Source organism: Cynocephalus volans, chromosome 1 (assembly GCF_027409185.1).
Source record: "Cynocephalus volans isolate mCynVol1 chromosome 1, mCynVol1.pri, whole genome shotgun sequence".
Lineage (NCBI taxonomy): Eukaryota > Metazoa > Chordata > Mammalia > Dermoptera > Cynocephalidae > Cynocephalus > Cynocephalus volans.
The window spans coordinates 119,227,113-119,248,099 of record NC_084460.1 but is presented as its reverse complement, the minus strand read 5'-3'; the positions used below and the strand labels follow the sequence as shown (position 1 = coordinate 119,248,099).

Sequence of the window (20,987 nt, the reverse complement as noted above, 5' to 3'; positions counted from 1 at the left end):
ATTTTTAGCTTCTTGCCAGTCAAATGATGCATTTTAAAAGATTTTTTTAAATACAGATTTACTCAGCATTTTTTTTCCACAGTAGGATTATCCATAATATCTCTATACTTTAGCCTTACAGTGAGAAATGCAAGTGCTGACTCTAATTATCTCTCATTTGTTTACTCTTCTCTACTACTACCTCTAAAGCTTAGATCAAGTCCTTAATACTTTTTACCTGGATTTCTACAATGGGCTCCTAACTGATCACCATTCCATTTTCTACCTTACTGCTGAGGGTATGTTCCAAAATACAAGTCAGATTAATCACTCACCTGTTTAAAATTCCTTAATGTCTCTCTCCTGACACCTACAGTATAAATTCCAAAGTCTTTATGATCTAGAAAGTCCTTTGTGATCAGGCCTTAGCTTATTTCTCTGGCTTTGCTTCTCCTCTTCCACATCCTATACAATTTACTACAGTCAAACAAAATTCATGTTTGGAATGACCTTATCTTCCTCATCTCCCCTTCACAAAGTTCATGCATGCTGAGAATCCAGAAGTGGTACTTTGTCAATTTGTGTTCTAACCTACCTACCACTCTCATCCCTGTGATACTGTTCTATTAAATCCACAGATATACTACTAAGCAGTAAATGTTGGTTTACTTTCTGGCCCCCCTGAAAGAGTAGAAGCTTCCTGAACACAGGGATTGGTTTTCTTGCCTTGGTATCCCAAACACCTAGCATCATGTTTGTTTGCGTATGACTGATGTCTGATGAACTGACTTAGAGCTTTCTCTACTTTAGCTCACTAGCTAATATACCAGGGAAAGAAGGGCCAGGTCTTACCCAAAACCACTGGAACCATTCTACATCTTGCAAATTTTGTATTCTGTGCATATATTTATGCATTAATTTAGAAATCAATATGGCTACACTGAGGAAATAACAGCAAACAGATATCTAAGATAAACAGACTTAAGATAAAACTTCCATTAAGAGTGTCATATACAGGGCTGGCCAGTTAGCTCAGCTGGTTAAAGTGCAGCTGTATAATACCAAGGTCAGAGGTTCAGATCCCCATATCAGTCAGCCACCAAAACAAAACAAAAGAGTATCACATGCAAATTTTTTTTATAAATTTTGTTTTATTTTAAAAAGATGACTGGTAAGGGGATCTTAACCCTTGACTTGGTGTTGTCAGCACCACGCTCTCCCAAGTGAGCTAACCAGCCATCCGTATATAGGGATCTGAACCCATGGCCTTGGTGTTATCAGCACCACACTCTCCCAAGTGAGCCACAGGCTGGCCCTATCACATGCCAATTTAAATAGAGTTATATCTCGAACAATGTAAGGAAGTGAAAATAACATGCTCCAAGAAACTATCAGATGACATCAGTAGCTATAGCTTTTTCAGATAGCTGACAAACACATATCTAAGATGCAAATGAAAAAACTGAATAAAATTATTTCATGAAATATGTAGAAAAATGCACTGATATGAAATACTGTGTGATGTTAAATCAATATTACCCCCAAAAAACTGATTTCACTTACATCTCTAGAAATTAACATATTTTGTTAGCAAAAAACCTTTCTTTGTACCACCTCATACCCATTAAGATGGCTACTATAAAAAACAAAAAACAAACAGAAAATAAGTGTTGGTGAGGATATGGAGAAACTGGAACCCTTGTGCACTGTTGATGGGAATGTAACATGATACAACTGCTGTGGAAAACAGCATGGCAGTTCCTCCAAAAATTAAAAATAGAATTACCATTTGATCCAGTAATTATCTTCTGGGGATATACCCAAAAGAATTGAAAGCAGGGTTTTGAAGAGATATTTGCACACTCATTTTCATAGCAATATTATTCACAATAGCTAAAACATGGAGGCAACCTAAGTGTCCATCAGCAGAGGAATGGATAAATAAAATGTGGTATATACATACAATGGAATATCATGCACCCTTAAAAAGGAAGGAAATTCTGACGTATGCTACAACACAGATAAACCTTGAGGACACTATGTTAAGTGAAATAAGCCAGATACAAAAAGACAGATACTATATGATTCCACTTATCTGAGTTACTTAGAGTAATCAAAATCATAGAGACAGAAAATAGAATGGTGGCCGCCACAGGCTGGGGGAAGGGGAAATGAGGAATAGGGAGTTACTGTTTAATGGGCGAATAGTTTGTGTTACAAGACAAAAAGAGTTGCAGAGATGGATGGTAGTAATGGTTGTACAACATTATGAATGTATTTAACACCAATTAAGTTGTACACTTAAAAATGGTTAAGATAGTAAATTTTAGTATTTCACCACAATAAAATCTGAAAACAAACATCCTTTTTTGGGAATTGCAAAAATATAGAACTGCCTTTCACGAAGAGTCTACCTTGTATCTGGGTATATATGGTAGTTTAAGTTACATAGGACCGTTGAGGTATTTTCTTTAGAAGAGCTTCATATATTACTCAAATTTGAGAAACTCTTAGATTCCTCTCTCTTCCTCAACTGTGAACATTCCATTGGTCAACCAACAAGTCCTATAGTTTCATCTAATTAAACTACCGATATTCAGTCTCTTCTACATCCATGGCTATTATCTTAGTTCAAACCCTCAACTTCTCTTACATAAACTACTGTATTTCTTTGCTCTTGGTTAGGCTCCCCTCTGATATACCTTCTATGCTGCAAAATAATGCAAGTTTGATTGTCTCCCTTGTTTCCAGAGTTCTGTGCTGCTGATCAGAAAAGCTTTATCCCATACCAGCCAGCACCTCCCCAGCAAAACAAGAAGTTTTAATCTCTCTTGAGCTACATACAAGATTTGGCCCTTATTTACCTCTCCTATTTCATATTTCTCTGCTCTCATTATCTCTGTACCATTCCCTCCAGTCACATCAGTCGGTCTATGTGACCTAGGCAGGTCCCTTGGTGGTACTTTACAAAACCATATCTTTTCATGATTTGGATAAAGCTATCATTCAGATCAGTCCCCTCACTTTTCTGGACAACACACCAAATACCTACTTTGCTGTTAAGTTCTGGGCTTTCCCCCTCCCTCCTTACCTTGAAATAGGTCCAGGAACAGACACATACTTTTCCATGGGGTCTTAATCTCTATCCTTGCTTCTGGCATCTCTTCTATCTTACAAACTTGAAAAACTCAATGAACAGGCCCAGTTCTCACTTTTCTCATCTCACTGACCTGTCCCTAAATTCTCAGTCAAGCTGTATGTACCAAAAGTTCTCAAGTTATATAGTATGTGCAAGCTTACATTCTCACCATCACAAAACAAACTTTAGGGCCGGCTCGTGGCTCACTTGGGGAGAGTGTGGTGCTGATAACACCAAGGCCACGGGTTCAGATCCCTATATAGGGATGGCTGGTTAGCTCACTTGGGAAAGCGTGCTGTTGACAATACCAAATCAAGGGTTAAGATCCCCTTACCGGTCATCTTTTTTTTAAAAAAAAAAAAAAAAAAAAGAGGTGCTGATTTAGGAGAAAAGGAGGGATGTAAGTAGCTTTAGCATCCCAAATGCTTTTTGAGGGAGAAGAAAGGCCTACAGGAAGTGCCACATGGGGGTAGTTTAGGACACCAAAAAGACACTGCCTGGTTTCAAGATGGCAGTGGCTGCGGCGGTTGGCGCGGAGTAGCTGAGGTGGAAAAGGCGGCCACTGGGCCGCAGGCAGCCAGGAAACTTGTGGACCTTCCTCTCGCCACCTCTTAAGGGAGGACCGCTGCTGGTGGCCGGTCGTGGGGGGTGACCACCACTTTGCCCCCGGCAGGAGAGGCTGCGTCACTTATAGGCAACAGCTTTAAAGTGTGGAGCAGGAAAAGAACTGTTTCTTAGCTGCAAAAGCGAGTCTTGAAACAGGGAACATGGCGCCAGGGCTGCTGTGGATGCAGACAGGATCCCGAGGCCGGGGCTGCGCTGAAGGCGGCCAGCTGCCCTATTCAGGATTCGAGGTTTCAGGCCGGCATAAAAGAAGATTCCTGGGAGCGCCCGAGCCACACCGCCACTGAACAGCCCGAGGCGGCAGCGGCTGAGAACGGGGAAGGCGACAAACCAGAGACAGAGAGTGAGCACCCGACCTGGCACAGCACTGTGAGTGACCCCTGGCCCAGCTCTGTGTGGGGGGCTGACGCCCACCCGGCTCCCGCCTGCATCACCAGGCCACTCACCGCCCCGGGGCTGCCTCCATTTTCCCAGGTGCTGGCAGCTCCACCCGGCTCGGCCGTCACTGAGCCTTCCCACTTGCTTGGCCCGGCGCGGGGCTTTCTGGAGCCTGCGGGCCGGCCTTCGCTCCCACTCCCTCCGCGGTTCTCTGGCGGGGCTGGTGGCGGGGGGCATCCCCGGCCAGTGTCGGGAGGGCAACGAAGTACGGGCGGGCCGACTGTCACTCCATCACACCCTGGACTCCGGCCCCCGGTAAACTTCCTGTTACTGGGAGGCAGATACCATCTCTGCGGCCACCAGTTTGGAAAAAAGCCTAACGAATTTCTGGTTGGGAATAGTGTGGTAGGAGAGTTCCCAGGTCCGCTTGAACCTGCCAGAGAGCTGGCTGCAGGCGGGCGCTAGATTCGGTCTATGCCGGGGGGATACAAAGGTGAACAAGACCCGAGAAAGATCTACACAGTGCTACAAAGGCACCCAGAGCTACCGGTCGTCTGTGCCTAGCAGAAACCTGGTAGACTTCCTGGGCGAGGCGGTGCCAAGCAGGGTCTTGAAGGCCCAGCTGATAGACGAGGGGTGCAGAAGACACGCCCCAGCCCAGCACAGTGTGCAGAGTGGGGAGACGTGCGGCCAGGGAGGCGGAGACTTGACAGAAACCACACACCCTGTGGGGTCGCCAATGCACGATCCAACAGCCTGGGCCAGAGCACACGGAACAGGGAGAAGTCCTGCACAGGAAGTGAAAGCTCAACAGAGATCACACACCCTGTGGTACGTGATCCACCAGCCCAGCAGAGTCCAAGCTGACCAGAAAGGTGGCTCCCCGGAGAAGCCCAAGACCCGAGGCAACCACACACACAAGGCACTAGAGGCCAACTGAGCAGTCACAGAGGGAGCCATACGAAATCGGCAACCACAGCAACATCCTAGTTAGTCATAGGTCTCAAACCAGTGGACTGTGAAACCCCCTGCCACAATGAATAAACACCAAAAAAGAGATACCAGAAATACAAAAAATCAAGAAAGTACACCACCAAAAGTTAATAAATCTCAAACTCTAGATCCTATAGAACAAGAAGCCCTTGAAATAACTGACAAGGAATTTCGAGTGATAATTCTAAGGTAACTGAATGAGATACAAGAAAACTCAGCTAGACATCATGATGAAATGAGGAAAAGTATACAGGATCTGAAAAAAGAAATGTACAAGGAAATCAATGTCCTGAAAAAAAATGTAGCAGAACTTGCTGAACTGAAGAAGTTATTCAGCGAAATGAAAAACACAATGGAGAGTTTAACCAGCAGGCTCATCGAAGTTGAAGAGAGAACCTCTGAACTTGAAGATGGGCTGTTTGAAATAACACAAGCAGACAAAAAAAAAAGAAAAAAGAATCAAGGACATTGAAGAAAATCTGAGAGAGATATCAGACAACCTTAAGCGCTCAAATATCCGAGTCATGGGTATTCCAGAAAGGGAGGAAAACGGAGATTGCAATGAAAACATATTCAACAAAATAGTGGCAGAAAACTGCCCAGGTATAGGAAAAATCACAGATCTTCAGATCCAGGAAGCTCAACGATCTCCAAATGTATTCAACCCAAAAAGGCCTTCTCCAAGACATGTCATAGTCAAATTGGCAAAACTCAGAGACAAAGAGAGAATCTTAAGGGCCGGCCCGTGGCTCACTCGGGAGAGTGCGGTGCTGATAACACCAAGGCCCCAGGTTCGGATCCCATATAGGGATGGCCGGTTCGCTCACTGGCTGAGTGTGGTGCTGACAACACCAAGTCAAGGGTTAAGACCCCCTTACCGGTCATCTTTTTAAAAAAAAAAAAAAAAAAAAAGAGAGAATCTTAAAAGCTGCAAGAGAGAAGCGTCAAATCACCTATAAGGGAATCCCAATCAGGCTAACATCAGACTTTTCATCACAAACCCTAAAAGCTAGAAAGGAATGGGATGAGATTTTCAAAATACTAAAAGACAAAGATTGCCAGCCAAGAATACTCTACCCTGCAAGGCTATCCTTCCGAAATGAAGGGCAAATAGTATATTTCTCAGACAAACAAAAACTGCGGGAGTTCACTACCACACGACCACCCTTACAAGAAATCCTCAAGGGAGTACTGGGTTTGGTTCCTGAAAAATAACTACCACTGCCATAATAACCCAAGAAAAATCTAAACCCGCTAGTATAATAAAAATGGCATTCATGAAGAGAAAACAAGCAAACAAAAACACTATCTACAACTTAAGGAACCAACAAACACAGAAACCAAACAGTAAATCAGAAAGCAAGGAACAAAAGACACCTAAGACAACCAATCAATAAAATGCTAGGAATAAATCAACACCTTTCAATAACAACTCTTAATGTAAAAGGCTTCAATTCCCCAATCAAAAGACACAGACTGGCTGACTGGATCAAAAAGGAGGACCCAACTATATGCTGCCTACAAGAGACCCACCTCACCCATAAAGATTCACACAGACTAAGAGTGAAAGGATGGAAAAAGATTTACCATGCAAATAGAAAAGAAAAACAAGCTGGAGTAGCTATTCTTATATCTGACAAAATAGACTTTAAACTAAAAACCATAAAAAGAGACAATGAGGGACACTACTTAATGATAAAAGGACTGATCCATCAAGAAGACATAACAATCATAAATATGTACGCACCCAATGTTGGAGCAGCCAGATTTATAAAATAAACTCTATTAGACCTAAAGAAGGAAATAGACACTAATACCATAATAGCAGGGGACCTGAAACCCCACTGTCAATATTAGACAGATCATCTAGGCAAAGAATCAGTAGAGAAACACAAGATCTAAACAAGACTCTAGACCAATTGGAATTGGCAGATATCTACAGAACATTCCACCCAACAACCTCAGAATATTTATTCTTCTCATCAGCACATGGATCATTCTCCAGGATAGATCACATATTAGGTCACAAATCAAGTCTCAATAAATTCAAAAAAATTGGAATTATCCCATGTATCTTCTCAGACCACAATGGATTAAAACTAGAAATTAATAACAAACGAAACTCTGGAAACTATACAAACACATGGAAATTAAACAGCATTCTACTTAATGACATATGGGTCCAAGAAGAAATCAAGCAGGAAATCAAAAAATTTATTGAAACTAATGAAAACAATGATACATCATACCAAAACCTGTGGGATACTGCAAAAGCAGTATTGAGGGGAAAATTTATTGCATTAAACGCTCACTTCAGGGCCGGCCCGTGGCTCACTCGGGAGAGTGCGGTGCTGATAACACCAAGGCCCCGGGTTCGGATCCCATATATGGATGGCCGGTTCGCTCACTGGCTGAGCGTGGTGCTGACAACACCAAGTCAAGGGTTAAGATCCCCTTACCGGTCATCTTTAAAAAAAAAAAACGCTCACTTCAGAAGAGTGGAAAGATGGCAAGTGAACAACCTAACACTTCACCTTAAAGAACTAGAAAAACAAGAACAATCCAAACCTAAAGTTAGCAGATGGAAAGAAATCATTAAGATCAGAGCAGAACTGAATGAAATTGAAAACCAAAAAACAATTCAAAAGATCAACGAATCAAAAAGTTGGTTTTTTGAAAAGATAAATAAAATTGACAAACCATTAGCATGGCTAACAAAAAAAAGAAGAGAGAAGACTCAAATAACAAAAATTAGAAGTGAAAAAGGCGATATTACAACTGATTCATCTCAAATACAAGGAATCATTCAAGACTACTATAAACAACTATACGCCAACAAATTTGAAAATCTGGAGGAAATGGATAAATTTCTGGACACACACAAGCTCCCAAAACGGAACCATGAAGACGTAGAAAATTTAAACAGACCAATAACAATAAAGGAGATTGAAGCTGTTATCAGAAGGCTCCCAACGAAGAAAAGCCCAGGACCAGATGGATTCACAGCAGAATTTTACCAAACATTCAAAGAGGAATTGACACCGCTTCTTTACAAACTATTCCAAAAGATTGAAACGGACGCAAATCTCCCAAACTCATTCTATGAAGCAAACATCATCCTGATCCCAAAACCAGGTAAAGATATAACCAAAAAAGAAAACTACAGACCGATATCCTTGATGAATATAGATGCAAAAATCCTCACTAAAATACTAGCAAACAGAATACAGCAACACATACGTAAAATTATTCATCACGATCAAGTGGGATTCATCCCAGGGATGCAAGGTTGGTTTAACATACGCAAATCAATAAATGTGATACACCATATTAATAAACTCAAACACAAAGACCATATGATCATCTCTATAGATGCTGAAAAAGCATTTGATAAAGTTCAGCACTCATTCATGACAAAGACCCTCTCTCTATAAGTTAGGTATAGAGGGAAAGTATCTTAAGATGATTAAAGCCATATATGCCAAACCCACTGCCAATATCATCCTGAATGGGCAAAAGCTGAAAGCTTTTGCTTTAAGAACAGGAACTAGACAAGGATGCCCACTCTCACCACTCCTATTCAACATAGTGTTAGAAGTACTAGCCAGAGCAATCAGAGAAGAGAAGTAAATAAAGGGCATCCAGATTGGAAAAGATGAAGTCAAACTGTCCCTGTTTGCAGATGACATGATCCTATATATCGAACAGCCTAAAACCTCTACAAAAAAACTCTTGGAATTGATAAATGACTTCAGCACAGTAGCAGGATACAAAATCAACACACAAAAATCAGTAGCATTTCTTTTCTCCAATAGTGAACATGCAGAAAGAGAAATCAAGAAAGCCTGCCCATTTACAATAGCCACCAAAAAAATAAAATACTTAGGAACTGAGTTAACCAAGGAGGTGAAAAATCTCTATAATGAGAACTACAAACCACTGCTGAGAGAAATTAGAGAGGATACAAGAAGATGGAAAGATCTCCCATGCTCTTGGATTGGAAGAATCAACATAGTGAAAATATCCATACTACCCAAAGTGATATACAAATTCAATGCAATCCCCATCAAAATTCCAAAGACATTTTTCTAAGAAATGGAAAAAACTATCCAGACATTTATATGGAACAATAAAAGACCACGCATAGCCAAAGCAAGGCTGAGGAAAAAAAATAAAGCTGGAGGCATAACACTACCTGACTTTAAGCTATACTACAAAGCTATAATAACCAAAACAGTATGGTACTGGCATAAAAACAGACACACTGACCAATGGAATAGAATAGAGAATCCAGAAATCAACCCACACACTTACTTCCATCTGATCTTTGACAAAGGCACCAAGCCTATTAACTGGGGAATGGACTGCCTCTTCAGCAAATGGTGCTGGGATAACTGGATATCCATATGCAGGAGAATGAAACTAGACCCATACCTCTCACCATATACTAAAATCAACTCAAAATGGATTAAGGATTTAAATATACACCCTGAAACAATAAAACTTCTTAAAGAAAACATAGGAGAAACACTTCAGGAAATAGGACTGGGCACAGACTTCATGAATACGACCCCAAAAGCATGGGCAACCAAAGGAAAAATAAACAAATGGGATTATATCAAACTAAAAAGCTTCTGCACAGCAAAAGAAACAATTCACAGAGTTAAAAGACAACCAACAGAGTAGGAGAAAATATTTGCAAAATATACATCTGACAAAGGATTAATATCCAGAATATATAAGGAACTCAAACAACTTTACCAGAAAACAAGCAACCCAATTAAAAAATGGGCAAAAGAGCTAAGTAGACATTTCTCTAAGGAAGATATCCAAATGGACAACAGACATATGAAAAAATGCTCAACATCACTCAGCATCCGGGAAATGCAAATCAAAACCACATTGAGATACCATCTAACCCCAGTTAGGATGGCTAAAATCCAAAAGACTCTGAACGATAAATGCTGGCGAGGTTGCGGAGAAAAAGGAACTCTCATACATTGTTGGTGGGACTGCAAAATGGTGCAGCCTCTGTGGAAAATGGTATGGAGGTTCCTCAAACAATTGCAGATAGATCTACCATACGACCCAGCTATCCCACTGCTGGGAATATACCCAGAGGAATGGAAATCATCAAGTCGAAGGTATACCTGTTCCCCAATGTTCATCGCAGCACTCTTTACAATAGCCAAGAGTTGGAACCAGCCCAAATGTCCATCATCAGATGAGTGGATACGGAAAATGTGGTACATCTACACAATGGAATACTACTCAGCTATAAAAACGAATGAAATACTGCCATTTGCAACAACATGGATGGACCTTGAGAGAATTAATTATTAAGTGAAACAAGTCAGGCACAGAAAGAGAAATACCACATGTTCTCAATTATTGGTGGCAGCTAAAAATTAATATATAAATTCACACACACACACACACACACAAAAGAAAACGGGCAGGGGAGAAGATATAACAACCACAATTACTTGAAGTTGATACGACAAGCAAACAGAAAGGACATTGTTGGGGGGGAGGGGGGGAGGGAGAAGGGAGGGAGGTTTTGGTGATGGGGAGCAATAATCAGCCACAATGTATATCGACAAAATAAAATTTAAAAAAAAATAAAAAATCAAGAAAAATAAATAAATAAAATGAATACTCTAAAAAAAAAAAAAAGACACTGCCTGCTAACAGATACACCAAGCAGCTGAAATGTGTCAAAATTTTTGCTTCTGCCCGGTAATAAGGTGAAAACATTGTTCATATTCCCTTTTGTACTCAGGCTAAGGCATAATAGCTAAACATTAAAAGCCTGGAAACTACTCAGATAAACCTGGGTTTGAATCCTAGTTCCATCATTCACTAATTGCATGACTCTGAACAAGTTACTAATTTCTCTGGGCTTCAGTTTCCTCAGTTATAAAATGGAGAATATTACCAACTTCATGAAGTGCTTTGTGTGGACTAAGAAAATTCACATTGAAGAACTTGGCACAGCTCTGAATTGGCAAACAGTTAGCTATTAACATAGACTGTCCCAAGTTACATAGTACTCAAGCTACACATAAATGACAAATGAATAAAACAGGAAGTATAAATATTTATACACAGCTTATGGAGAACCACATTTTGTCAGACAGTAAACAGGCAGAGTAAGACACCTCAGTTTGTTTTGTTCTCACTCATCTGATGCTATGAACATGTGCTTCATTCATGTTGAACACTCATTAAAAAAAATAGGTAGGAGAACAATGAAGAAAACAAAAAACTATTACACTAGAAAAAAGTGAATGTTATGGATTAAAGAATAAAAGGATACATGAAAGGGATCTACTCCAAAGAAATCTGTAACAACTACACAGCACTCCGGTGTGACTGAGAAGCATCAAGAGCTGATGCAGAGGCAGTAGAAAATATGACACAAGTATAGGTAAGTATTCCAAAATTTCCAAGGTTCACAGATTTATAGAAGTAAAGATTAAAAGAGTTTATTAAAAGGGATTCTACAGGGAATAACTTTAAGACACAGAAAGAATAAAACTATGAAAAGGAAGTAACAACTGTGACTTTTTAGGGCAAACGGTGTCAACACTCAGGGTCTAGAATTAGAGAGAGGATGAGGAAAGACCGTTTTGCCATCCTACCTATAATCCTCGCTTAACCATTTAATGCTAGAATCTAAGCTGTGAGGAGCATATCCCCTGTGATGGCCCTATTATATCTACATTGATAATCTGACAAGATGACTTTCATCTTTGGAGTTTTTCAGGATAGTGACCTGCAAGAGCTTTCAAAAAAGTGCCTCTACACACATAGATTTTTTAAAAGGAAAGCACATGCTAAATCGAAGGTAGCGTTAGAAAGAAGTCCACAAAGCAAAGTATACCATTTACTTTCATAAAGCCAAACCATCTGGCAATCTGTTCTTGTATAATCAGTCATTCTTAGTGTACCACTTGTTATATTACTTACTGTGTCATTTTGGAAAGAGAAGATAACTGAAAGACAATTAAAGGTTTTAGTGGTCCTTAATGTTTGCAAGTATTAGAAGCCATTTAGTAGTTTGAGAGACCATTTTTGGTGTTTCATGACTGGGGCTAGGGAGCACCACCACTGGCATTTCATGGAAATAAGCCAGGGTGCTATTGTAGGCTGAAAAATGTTCCCCAAAAGACTGCTCACACCTTCATTTCAGACTTCTGGCCTCCAGAACCATGAGAGAGTAAACATGTGTTAAATCAGGCAATTTGCAGTAATATGTTACAGCAGCCACAGGAAACTAAAACAAGTGCTAAACTTTCTGCAATGGATGGGAAAAGTCCTGTCCCAGATGCCAATAATACTCCCACGGAGCTAAACAGAGTAATGTCAGGAAGTGAAGGTTAATTGAGAGGGAAGTAGTAAAGTAAAGAGAGCTAAATGATATAAGGGAAAGGAACAGTGATAAACAAGTTTAGTGAAGTTACATGTTTTAACTATATACACAGAGGTAATAATTTTTGATGGGACAGCTATAATAAATTTTAAATAAAAAATCTTATAGTTAGAATAAAGAACTTTTTTTTAAAGGGGGAGGGCTAATCAAATAAGTTTGTAGATTTTAACTATCTGCAAACTTGTTAAAATGGGCTTATTTTGAGGTCTCAATATTATAGGTAGCAGCATGGTAGCTTAATCTAACCCAGTAATCTATAACCTATGGCAGGAGTCCCACTTTACTGTTTCTTACCACATGCAGCCTTTTCTTTATTTATTCTTTATCTTTTCTTTCTTCCATCTGTTTTAAGCTTGCTAACGGCACCAAAGGGCATTACTTAAACCCAGCTTGTGGCACAGAATGTGAGTGGCTATTTCCTTGCTGCTGTCTCCTAGCTCACACCCTTTCACCATTAATGACTTGATATAAGAAATAGCCCAAATCTTGGCCGGTTAGCTCACTTGGTTAGGGCACAACCTTATAACACCAAGGCCACAGGTTTGGATTCCTATACTAGCCAGCCACCAGAAAAAAAGAAAAAAGAAATAGCCCAAAACCTATAATGCAGGCCATGTCTCCACCACAGCTGGAAGAAGAATCAGGAGATACTCCAGTTCCTTATGCCTTATTCTCTATCCTACATCCAGTGCCGAAAGTAGGCTAGTCTCTTTACTACTGTTAGGAAACCAAAGTATAGCAGTCACAGAGACTCTTTTTTTTTTTAACCTCTCTACAGACATGATAGGGATACAAAGAGGTTACTTTTTGGTTCCACACTGCCCCCAGCAATAAAGCTAGACTATCCACCAAGAAAATGAAAAGTGGGTGACAGCTGGGAGAAATTAAGCTAAAATTGTAACTTCATCAGTATCCAATCCTGAAGTTTTTAAGTTTTTAAGAATAGAAGATTGTTTTTAATGTACACACAGAAAATTAAATTTATTAAGTGAGGGGATAGATAAATGAAGCAAATATTTATTAGATCAAAAAAAGAAATTATAGGGCTGGCCCGTGACTCACTTGAGAGAGTGTGGTGCTGAAAACACCAAGGCCACGGGTTCGGATCTCTACATAGGGATGGCCGGTTAGCTCACTTGGGGAGAGCATGGTGCTGACAACACCAAGTCAAGGGTTAGGATCCCCTTACTGGTCATCTTTGGGGAAAAAAAAAAAAAAAATTACTAAGTGAGGAGATAGATAAAAGAAGCAAATATTTATTAGATCAAAAAAGAAAACTATAATGAGGGAAAAAGTAATATGGTGGAAATGTATGAGGTCTGGGAGTAAAGACACCGGAGTTCTAGCCCCTGTTCTGGCATTACCTATACCAGTGCTACCCAAAGTGTGGTTCTCAGACCAGCTACCTCTTACTAGTCTATGACAAGATAAAAACAGAAATTCCAGTGGAAGCATTTAGAAAGCTTAATAGCAATTTGAAGAATAATTTTATGTCTGTCAAATCTAATAATTGAAAGTTGAGATTTATAACACCAAGGTCAAGGATTTGGATCCCTGTACTGGCCAGCTGTTCCACACATACAACACCATCCCCCCCACCCCCCCCAAAAGTTGAAACCTGAAAGATTTATGGATGGCAAATATCACATGAAAAAATACCCAATATCATCAGTCACTAGGGAAATGCAAGTTAATAACCACAATGAGATACCAGTATACACTAACTGAAATGGCTTTTAAAAAAACCTAAAAATACCAAGTAGTGGCAAGAATACAGAGCAACTAGAACTCTCATACACTCCTGACAGGAATGCAAAATGGGATAGGGACTTTAGAAAACAGTTTAGCTGTTTCTTATAAAGTTATACATCTACCATATGACCCAATAAATACATTCCTAGGTATTTACCCAAGAGAAATGAAAATTTATACTCCCATACCTGTACACTAATGTTTTTGGCAGCTTTATTTATAATCACCAAAAAATGGAAACAATACAAGTGTCTTTCATTGGATGGATGGATAAACTGTGGTATCAATGTAGTATACAATGGTACACCAATAAATTGGAAGGAACAACTAATACCATAACATGAATGAATCTCAAATGCAATATGCTAAGTGAAAGAAACCAGATTCAAAAAGGCTACATACTGTAGATCCACTTATATGACATTCTGGAAAAGGAAAATAGACAAAAAACAGATTAGGCTACAGGTGGGGGGAGGGGTTGACTACAAAAGGGCAGGAGGAATTTTTTGAGAGTGATGGAACTGTTCTGCATCTTTTTTTTTTTTTTCTTTTTGGCAGCTGGCCAGTATGGGGAACCAAACTCATGACCTTGTTGTTATAAGACTGCACCCTAACCAACTGAGCTAACTGGCCAGCCCCTGTTCCGCTTCTTGATTGTGGTTACTGGATCACACACTTATCAAAATTCATATAATTACATAATAAAAGGGTAAATTTTGCTGTGTGTAAAATAGATCTTAATTTTTAAAAGAATTTGGGCTTGTATTTTGTATGTCTTAATTTTTACTGTGTTTTACAAAAGTACTAGTATATGAAGATTAGAAATTTCTTTAAGAGGGGATGGGGTCCTTTCCCACAAATAAGTTTTGAGAAACACTGACCTAGACATACAACCGTAAGTCAGTTTACTTCTCTGGGCCTCCAATTTCTCATCTGTATAAATCAGAAATGGGTCAAGATGGTTTCTAGGATATATTCCAGCTCTTACCAAAAAAATAAAAAGACTTCTGATTTCCTATAGTGCCAACCTAATATTTGAGTGAATATTTGGGTCACTTGTTGAACAGCTCCAACTGGAAGTCCCACTGGCAGCACCTTAACTTATCCAAAACTGAACTAATTATCTTATCCCCAAACTTCTTCTACTATATCTTATTTTATTTTTTTCTTTTTTTGGTGGCTGCCTGGTATGGGGATCTGAACCCGTTACCTTGGTGTTACAAGGCTGTGCTCTAACCAACTGAGCTAACTGGCCAGCCCCCACACCCTACTTTCATAAACAGCACTGTTATATACCTAGATGTCCAAAGCAGAATCCTAAGCTTCATTTTTACTCCTCCAATTTCTTCCCATACCTTTCAGAGTCTACTTCCCTGCCACTAACTTATTTAAGGACACCAATATCTTTTTTGGATTAATGCAACAGTTTTCTGATCTCTGAGCCTACCTCTTCTGCACTCAAGCCAAGTAGCTCTTTCTAAAAAACCCAAATCTGATTATGTCATTCCCCGTAATTAAAACCCTTCACTGACTCCACATTACATTCCGAATAAAACCAAGATTTCTTAAGATGGCTTAAAACGCCCTTCCCAATCTGGTACCCATTTATCTCTTTAGCTCCATCTACTGTATCTCCCTTAGCTATGCTTTATTCATTTGGAATTATCAGCTCCCTAAATCTACTGTCTCTCCTCACTCATCTGTCTGTATCTATATCTTTCTCTTCTCCGAGCCTTTGCACATGTTCCTCCTGCCAGAAACATCTCTCTTCCATATTTTAGATAAGAAATTATTTCTCCTGAAGTCTTTCTTGACCTCTCTCTTCTGTGCCCTTATGTTATTCACTCCTTTCCGTTCTTTCACACCATTACAATACCTATTTATGTGTGCGTATGCCCATTAACCTCTAAGCTTTTTGAGGACAGAGACCATGTCTTGCTTACAGTTGTATCTCCAGGATCTGAACCATGCCTGGTACATAGTGGTTTATCAATAAATACTGAATTTATTAGTAAGATTCCATTCACAACTCAAAAAAAATTATTTCTATTAAATTTCTGCTCAAACTTCACTACTACCTTTTGCAATAGTTCTTAAAAACTCCAAGAGAATTTTCTTTTAACATCTAGAACACTTGTAACCACCTTTTTCCTAGCACAGAAAACTTAAACACATTTTAATACTAACCCAACAGAAATGTATTATACAAAATATTAATGGAAACTGTCCATAAAGCCAAATACTACACATACCAGTTTCTAATTTTTATAATAAATATGCATTCATTCAACATTTTAGAGAAAGATTAAACTAAGGTCTCTTCTACAACTCAGGTTCTACAATTTCATAAAATATGTGAATGCGTACTACACACAAAGTTCTATGAAATTCAATACTAGTAACATCCTCTACTCTTCTCAGCCACCACTTTCTATTCCTTCATATTTGTCCTTACCTTCCAATTGCCTGTTTATTTTTACCTATTCTATAGTGTCTATGTATCCCTCCCATTCACCCCATGAATTTTTCTGATTACACAAGTGCATATTATGTACATGCATGGCTGGATGTCAGCCTGAAGTTGTTGTTAACAGGATACTGCCATGGTTCAAAACATTTTTTTTAAAATTGCTCTTCTGGAACAGATCCAGCAGCATATACTTTCTTCATGTTTTTGGAATTGATATGACTTCTGAAAACAACAGTAATTCAAAGCCATGTATGATAAATATCAAGGGAGATCAAACTGAGTAATACTGTACAATGTGGTATGACTATAAAGTAACAGGACCGGTTTTCTTATATAGTTTTAAATGATTCTGAAGGCATCAATGGTGAAGGCAGACAGTTTCTCAATGTGATTACTTCTAAGAACATCATCACTTCCTATGGCCACGTGCTTATCAAAGGGCTGGGTCATGGAAAAAATGTTTATGATGTAATGTTAAGCAAAAGTTTCAGAATTCTGTATTATATATACTATGATCCACAATGTTAAAATAAGCATATTAACAAGAATTGGAAGATAATATGTAAAATAAATAATATTGCTCTTGTGAGAGTGGATTAGTTTTTTCCTTTTCAAAATTATTTCATCTTGTCATATTATCTTTTTAATATTTTTTTAAAAATCAATCATTACTTCATACTCACCATAATACACAGAGAGACACAAAGAGAGATTTGTTCTATTTAGTGAGTTAAGACTTATCAAAAATCTTTTAACTTTCTCTTCTATTTCTAAATATCACAGAAAAGTTAAGACTCACATTTTTGAAGAGCATTTGCTTTTACAAATGTTGAGCTTCCAGATAAATAAAACCTTGTTGAAATCAGAGCATAAGCTCTTATGGTCAGTCTAATTCATCCAGCAATGAATAAATATAAAATATCTTTTAATCATAAACACCATCATTTAAAACATATGTGGAAGATCTGGATGGATAACTCGGTTGGTTGGACGATGCCTATAAAGAAATCAGAGCTGGCCGGTTAGCTCAAATGGGAGAGTGTGGTGCTGATAATACCAAGGTCAAGGGTTCAGATCCCTGTACTGGCCAGCTGCCCCAAAATAAAATAAAAGAAAAAAAAAAATTTTGGAGAGAACCCAAAATATTTCTTTTTAAGATATGTGAAAAAGGCTAAAAGAGATCAATCATGTGTTTCTAATGGTTAATCACTATACTGTAAAAAGAATCCCCAAAATAATCAATAGAAATTCATAACACATCAAGAACAGTCCACAGTATTTTTTCCTTCTGTAGATTTCCAAATATCCTTGTCTACTGAGGTATTCCAACTTGATCCAGCAATACAGAGGCCTGTGACCAGGAAACAAGCTGTATAGATCAGCAGACAGAAAACAGAATTAAAGCAACTAAGTGAGTCAATTCACCTCACCATACTTTGGTTTTTGTGTATATCTACTAACAATGTCGCAATAGAAGAAATAATGTGAGGCTAAAACAATCTGAGTTTCTGAAGGACAACGGATAGCACAAGAAATGGAAACTAAATAAGTGGCATCTCAAACCATCTGTGTTAGTCCATTGTCTGCTGCTTATAACAGAATACATGAAACTGGGAATTTATAAAGAAAAAGAATTTAGGGCTGACCAGTTAGCTCAGTTGGTTAGAACTAAGGGCTATAACACAAAGGTCAAGGGTTCTGATTTCCACACTGACCCACAGCCCCCCCCCCAAAAAAGAAAAAGACATTTCTTACAGTTTTGGAAGCTGGGAAGTCCAAGGTCCAGGGAGCACATACGGTGAGGGCATTTTTTGTGGAGAACCTCCACATAGCCCTGTGGTAACCCAGGGTATCACATGGCAAGAATGGCAAGAATGAGTTCATGTGCTCTCCTTTATAAAGCCACCAGTCCACACCCATAACCCATTAATCCATGAATGAATTAATCCATTCATGAGAGCCTAGTCCTCACTATCCAATCACCTCTTAAAGGCTCCACCTTTCAAATACTATAGTCACATTTCCGACCCTCTTACTCTTACCACTGCTACAACGGGGATCAAGCTCCATGAGCTTTGGGGGAACATTAAAACCATAGCATCATCTCTTGGAAATCTAAAGAAAGGATTGATAATGATATTCCCTCCTCTATATGATTCACCATAAAGATTTTTCTTATAAATGTAATACAGCAATATTAACTTATATACACAATTTTCTAATCTCCATAAGAATGACTTGATTAGGCATAGGGAAATTCATTACATCTTTTATATAACAATCCAATCAAAAGTTTTAAAATATTATGAAAAGTTATCATTCCACTCTTCATCCCAATTTTATTATAAATTTTACTTTACCAACCTTGACGTGATGTTTCATGCCCACAAGTTAGATAACAATGCATCAAACATCTAGTTATCACTAGACAGCAAAAAATAATACAGCTTTAATTATAAAACGGCTACTTGCATACAACCTGTATTAGTTAAAACAACATAAAATTTTACTTAACCAGATCTTGCACGTCAAACTCTAAGAACATTAACAGTGGAAATAAATATTCCCTGCATCTAACAAATTACCAGATAAAATACAGATCTGTTAAGAGAGGAAACTAACATTCTGACCTCCTTCCAAATGACAAACTACAACGGCAAAATTACACTCAAGCACATGGAGTACTCTTCTCTCAAATCACTCCACAGAGAACTTCATCATTTGCTCCGCCCTCTAATAACTCATGCAAAAAAAGTTCAGCACCATCAGAGAGAAACAAGACTGAATTCATAGAATGGCTCTGGGCCTTTCCAACAGGCGGTAAGAGGATCTGCGTGTACCCTTCGCAGAGGTCCAAAGGCAAAGAAAAACCTAGATCTACGGTTGGGGGGATACTGTCACCCAGAAACAGATTTTCTCTCAAAGAAGTTTCTGCCGCCATCCTATTTTATCAGCAGGAGGCCCGGCGCCATCGTCTCGGTCTTTATGATTTTATTATGGGGAGATGGGAAACGCCACCCAGTATTCCTCCAGGCCTTTCCCATTAAGCTTGGGGGGTCCCCCTTCCTTCTTCTCTTAAAACCCCAGTCCCTAAGGTACTTCTCAGCACCCCCCGTTTCTGGCGGCCTATCCCCCAGGATGTGTAAAGGTGCTGCCGAACCCACCAGCCTCGCGTTAAGGCCTCCAACCTGAACACGCCAGGGCCACGGCGATGGCTCCGAGGGTCCCAGAAAAGGGGAAGGGCAGGCTACGAAGGGGGGAGAATGACCTGGCCGGAGAAGAAAGAAAATAGGAGTTGAGGGATGCACTGCACCCCAGAGCTGCACAGAGAAGAGGAGAAAAGCGGAGGATGAAGGAGGAGGAGGGCGGTGGCCCGGGTGCGGCCCCCCACTCCCCTGCCACCAGGCCCCCGGGCTGGCGGGGGCGGATGGGCTCGGCCCACTCCCAGGTCTCAGCCGGCGGCGGGGGGAGAAGGGTGTCTCCCTCCATACCGCGAAGAGACCGAGAACGAGGGTACGAGGGCCACTGAAGGCTGTCTCCCGCCTGAACCCGGAGACCCCGATGCCGTAGTCGCCTCTCACTCAGGAGGGAGGACGGGAGCTGTGGGGAAAGCCCGAGGGAGGTGTGCGTGAAGGTAAGGGGAAGCCCGGGGCTGACCCGCCGCCCGCTCCGGACCCCATTCTCCACCTTCCGGTAACCGCGTCTCTTACCGGTGATGGCGGTGAACTGCTGAATTAACCCCTTCAGCGCCGAGGAAGCGGCGGAGCCCCCGTGGGCAGCCATCTTACCGCCGCCGCCGCCGCCGCCGCCGCCGAACAACAACACAGGAACACACGGACTGCCCTCCCCCACCTCGCCGCGCGGTTTGCGCAGGCTCTTTGACCGCCCCACGCCCCGCCCCCCACCCGCACCCCCTGCCCATCAGCCCGCGCAGGCGCACTTCCCCGCCGGTCGGGAGCGCTCTCTCCTCTCTCCTGGTTGGCTGCTTGGTAGCTGCCTGCTCGCCGCAACCTTTTTGCAACCTCAGGTGCCTTTCTCTCCAAGCTCCAAGACCAGCATGGTAGTCGATTAGGAAACTTCGGTGTCGGCAGGTAGAAGGTTCTTCGCATTTTGACTACACAAACTTTATTGACAGACCCAACTGCCGATGACAGTATTTTTTTCTTTTTTGCAGCTCCACCTAACTCTCTTAGGTTTTCTGCAGCTCTCATCAAAAT

General features: G+C 40.3%; 1 protein-coding gene across 2 annotated transcripts in view; it reads right to left on the bottom strand.

The window, feature by feature from the left end:
• The window catches only part of UBXN7 (UBX domain protein 7), a 67,020-nt gene extending 46,427 nt beyond the window's left edge, over positions 1-20,593 (bottom strand). For both annotated transcript variants that reach the window (XM_063100999.1, XM_063101000.1), the window contains exon 1: positions 20,481-20,593. In XM_063100999.1, coding sequence (XP_062957069.1) covers positions 20,481-20,553 — 73 coding nt within the window. In that variant the 5' untranslated portion in view covers positions 20,554-20,593. The remainder of the gene's footprint in view (positions 1-20,480) is intronic.
• Between the last annotated feature and the right edge of the window lie 394 nt (positions 20,594-20,987).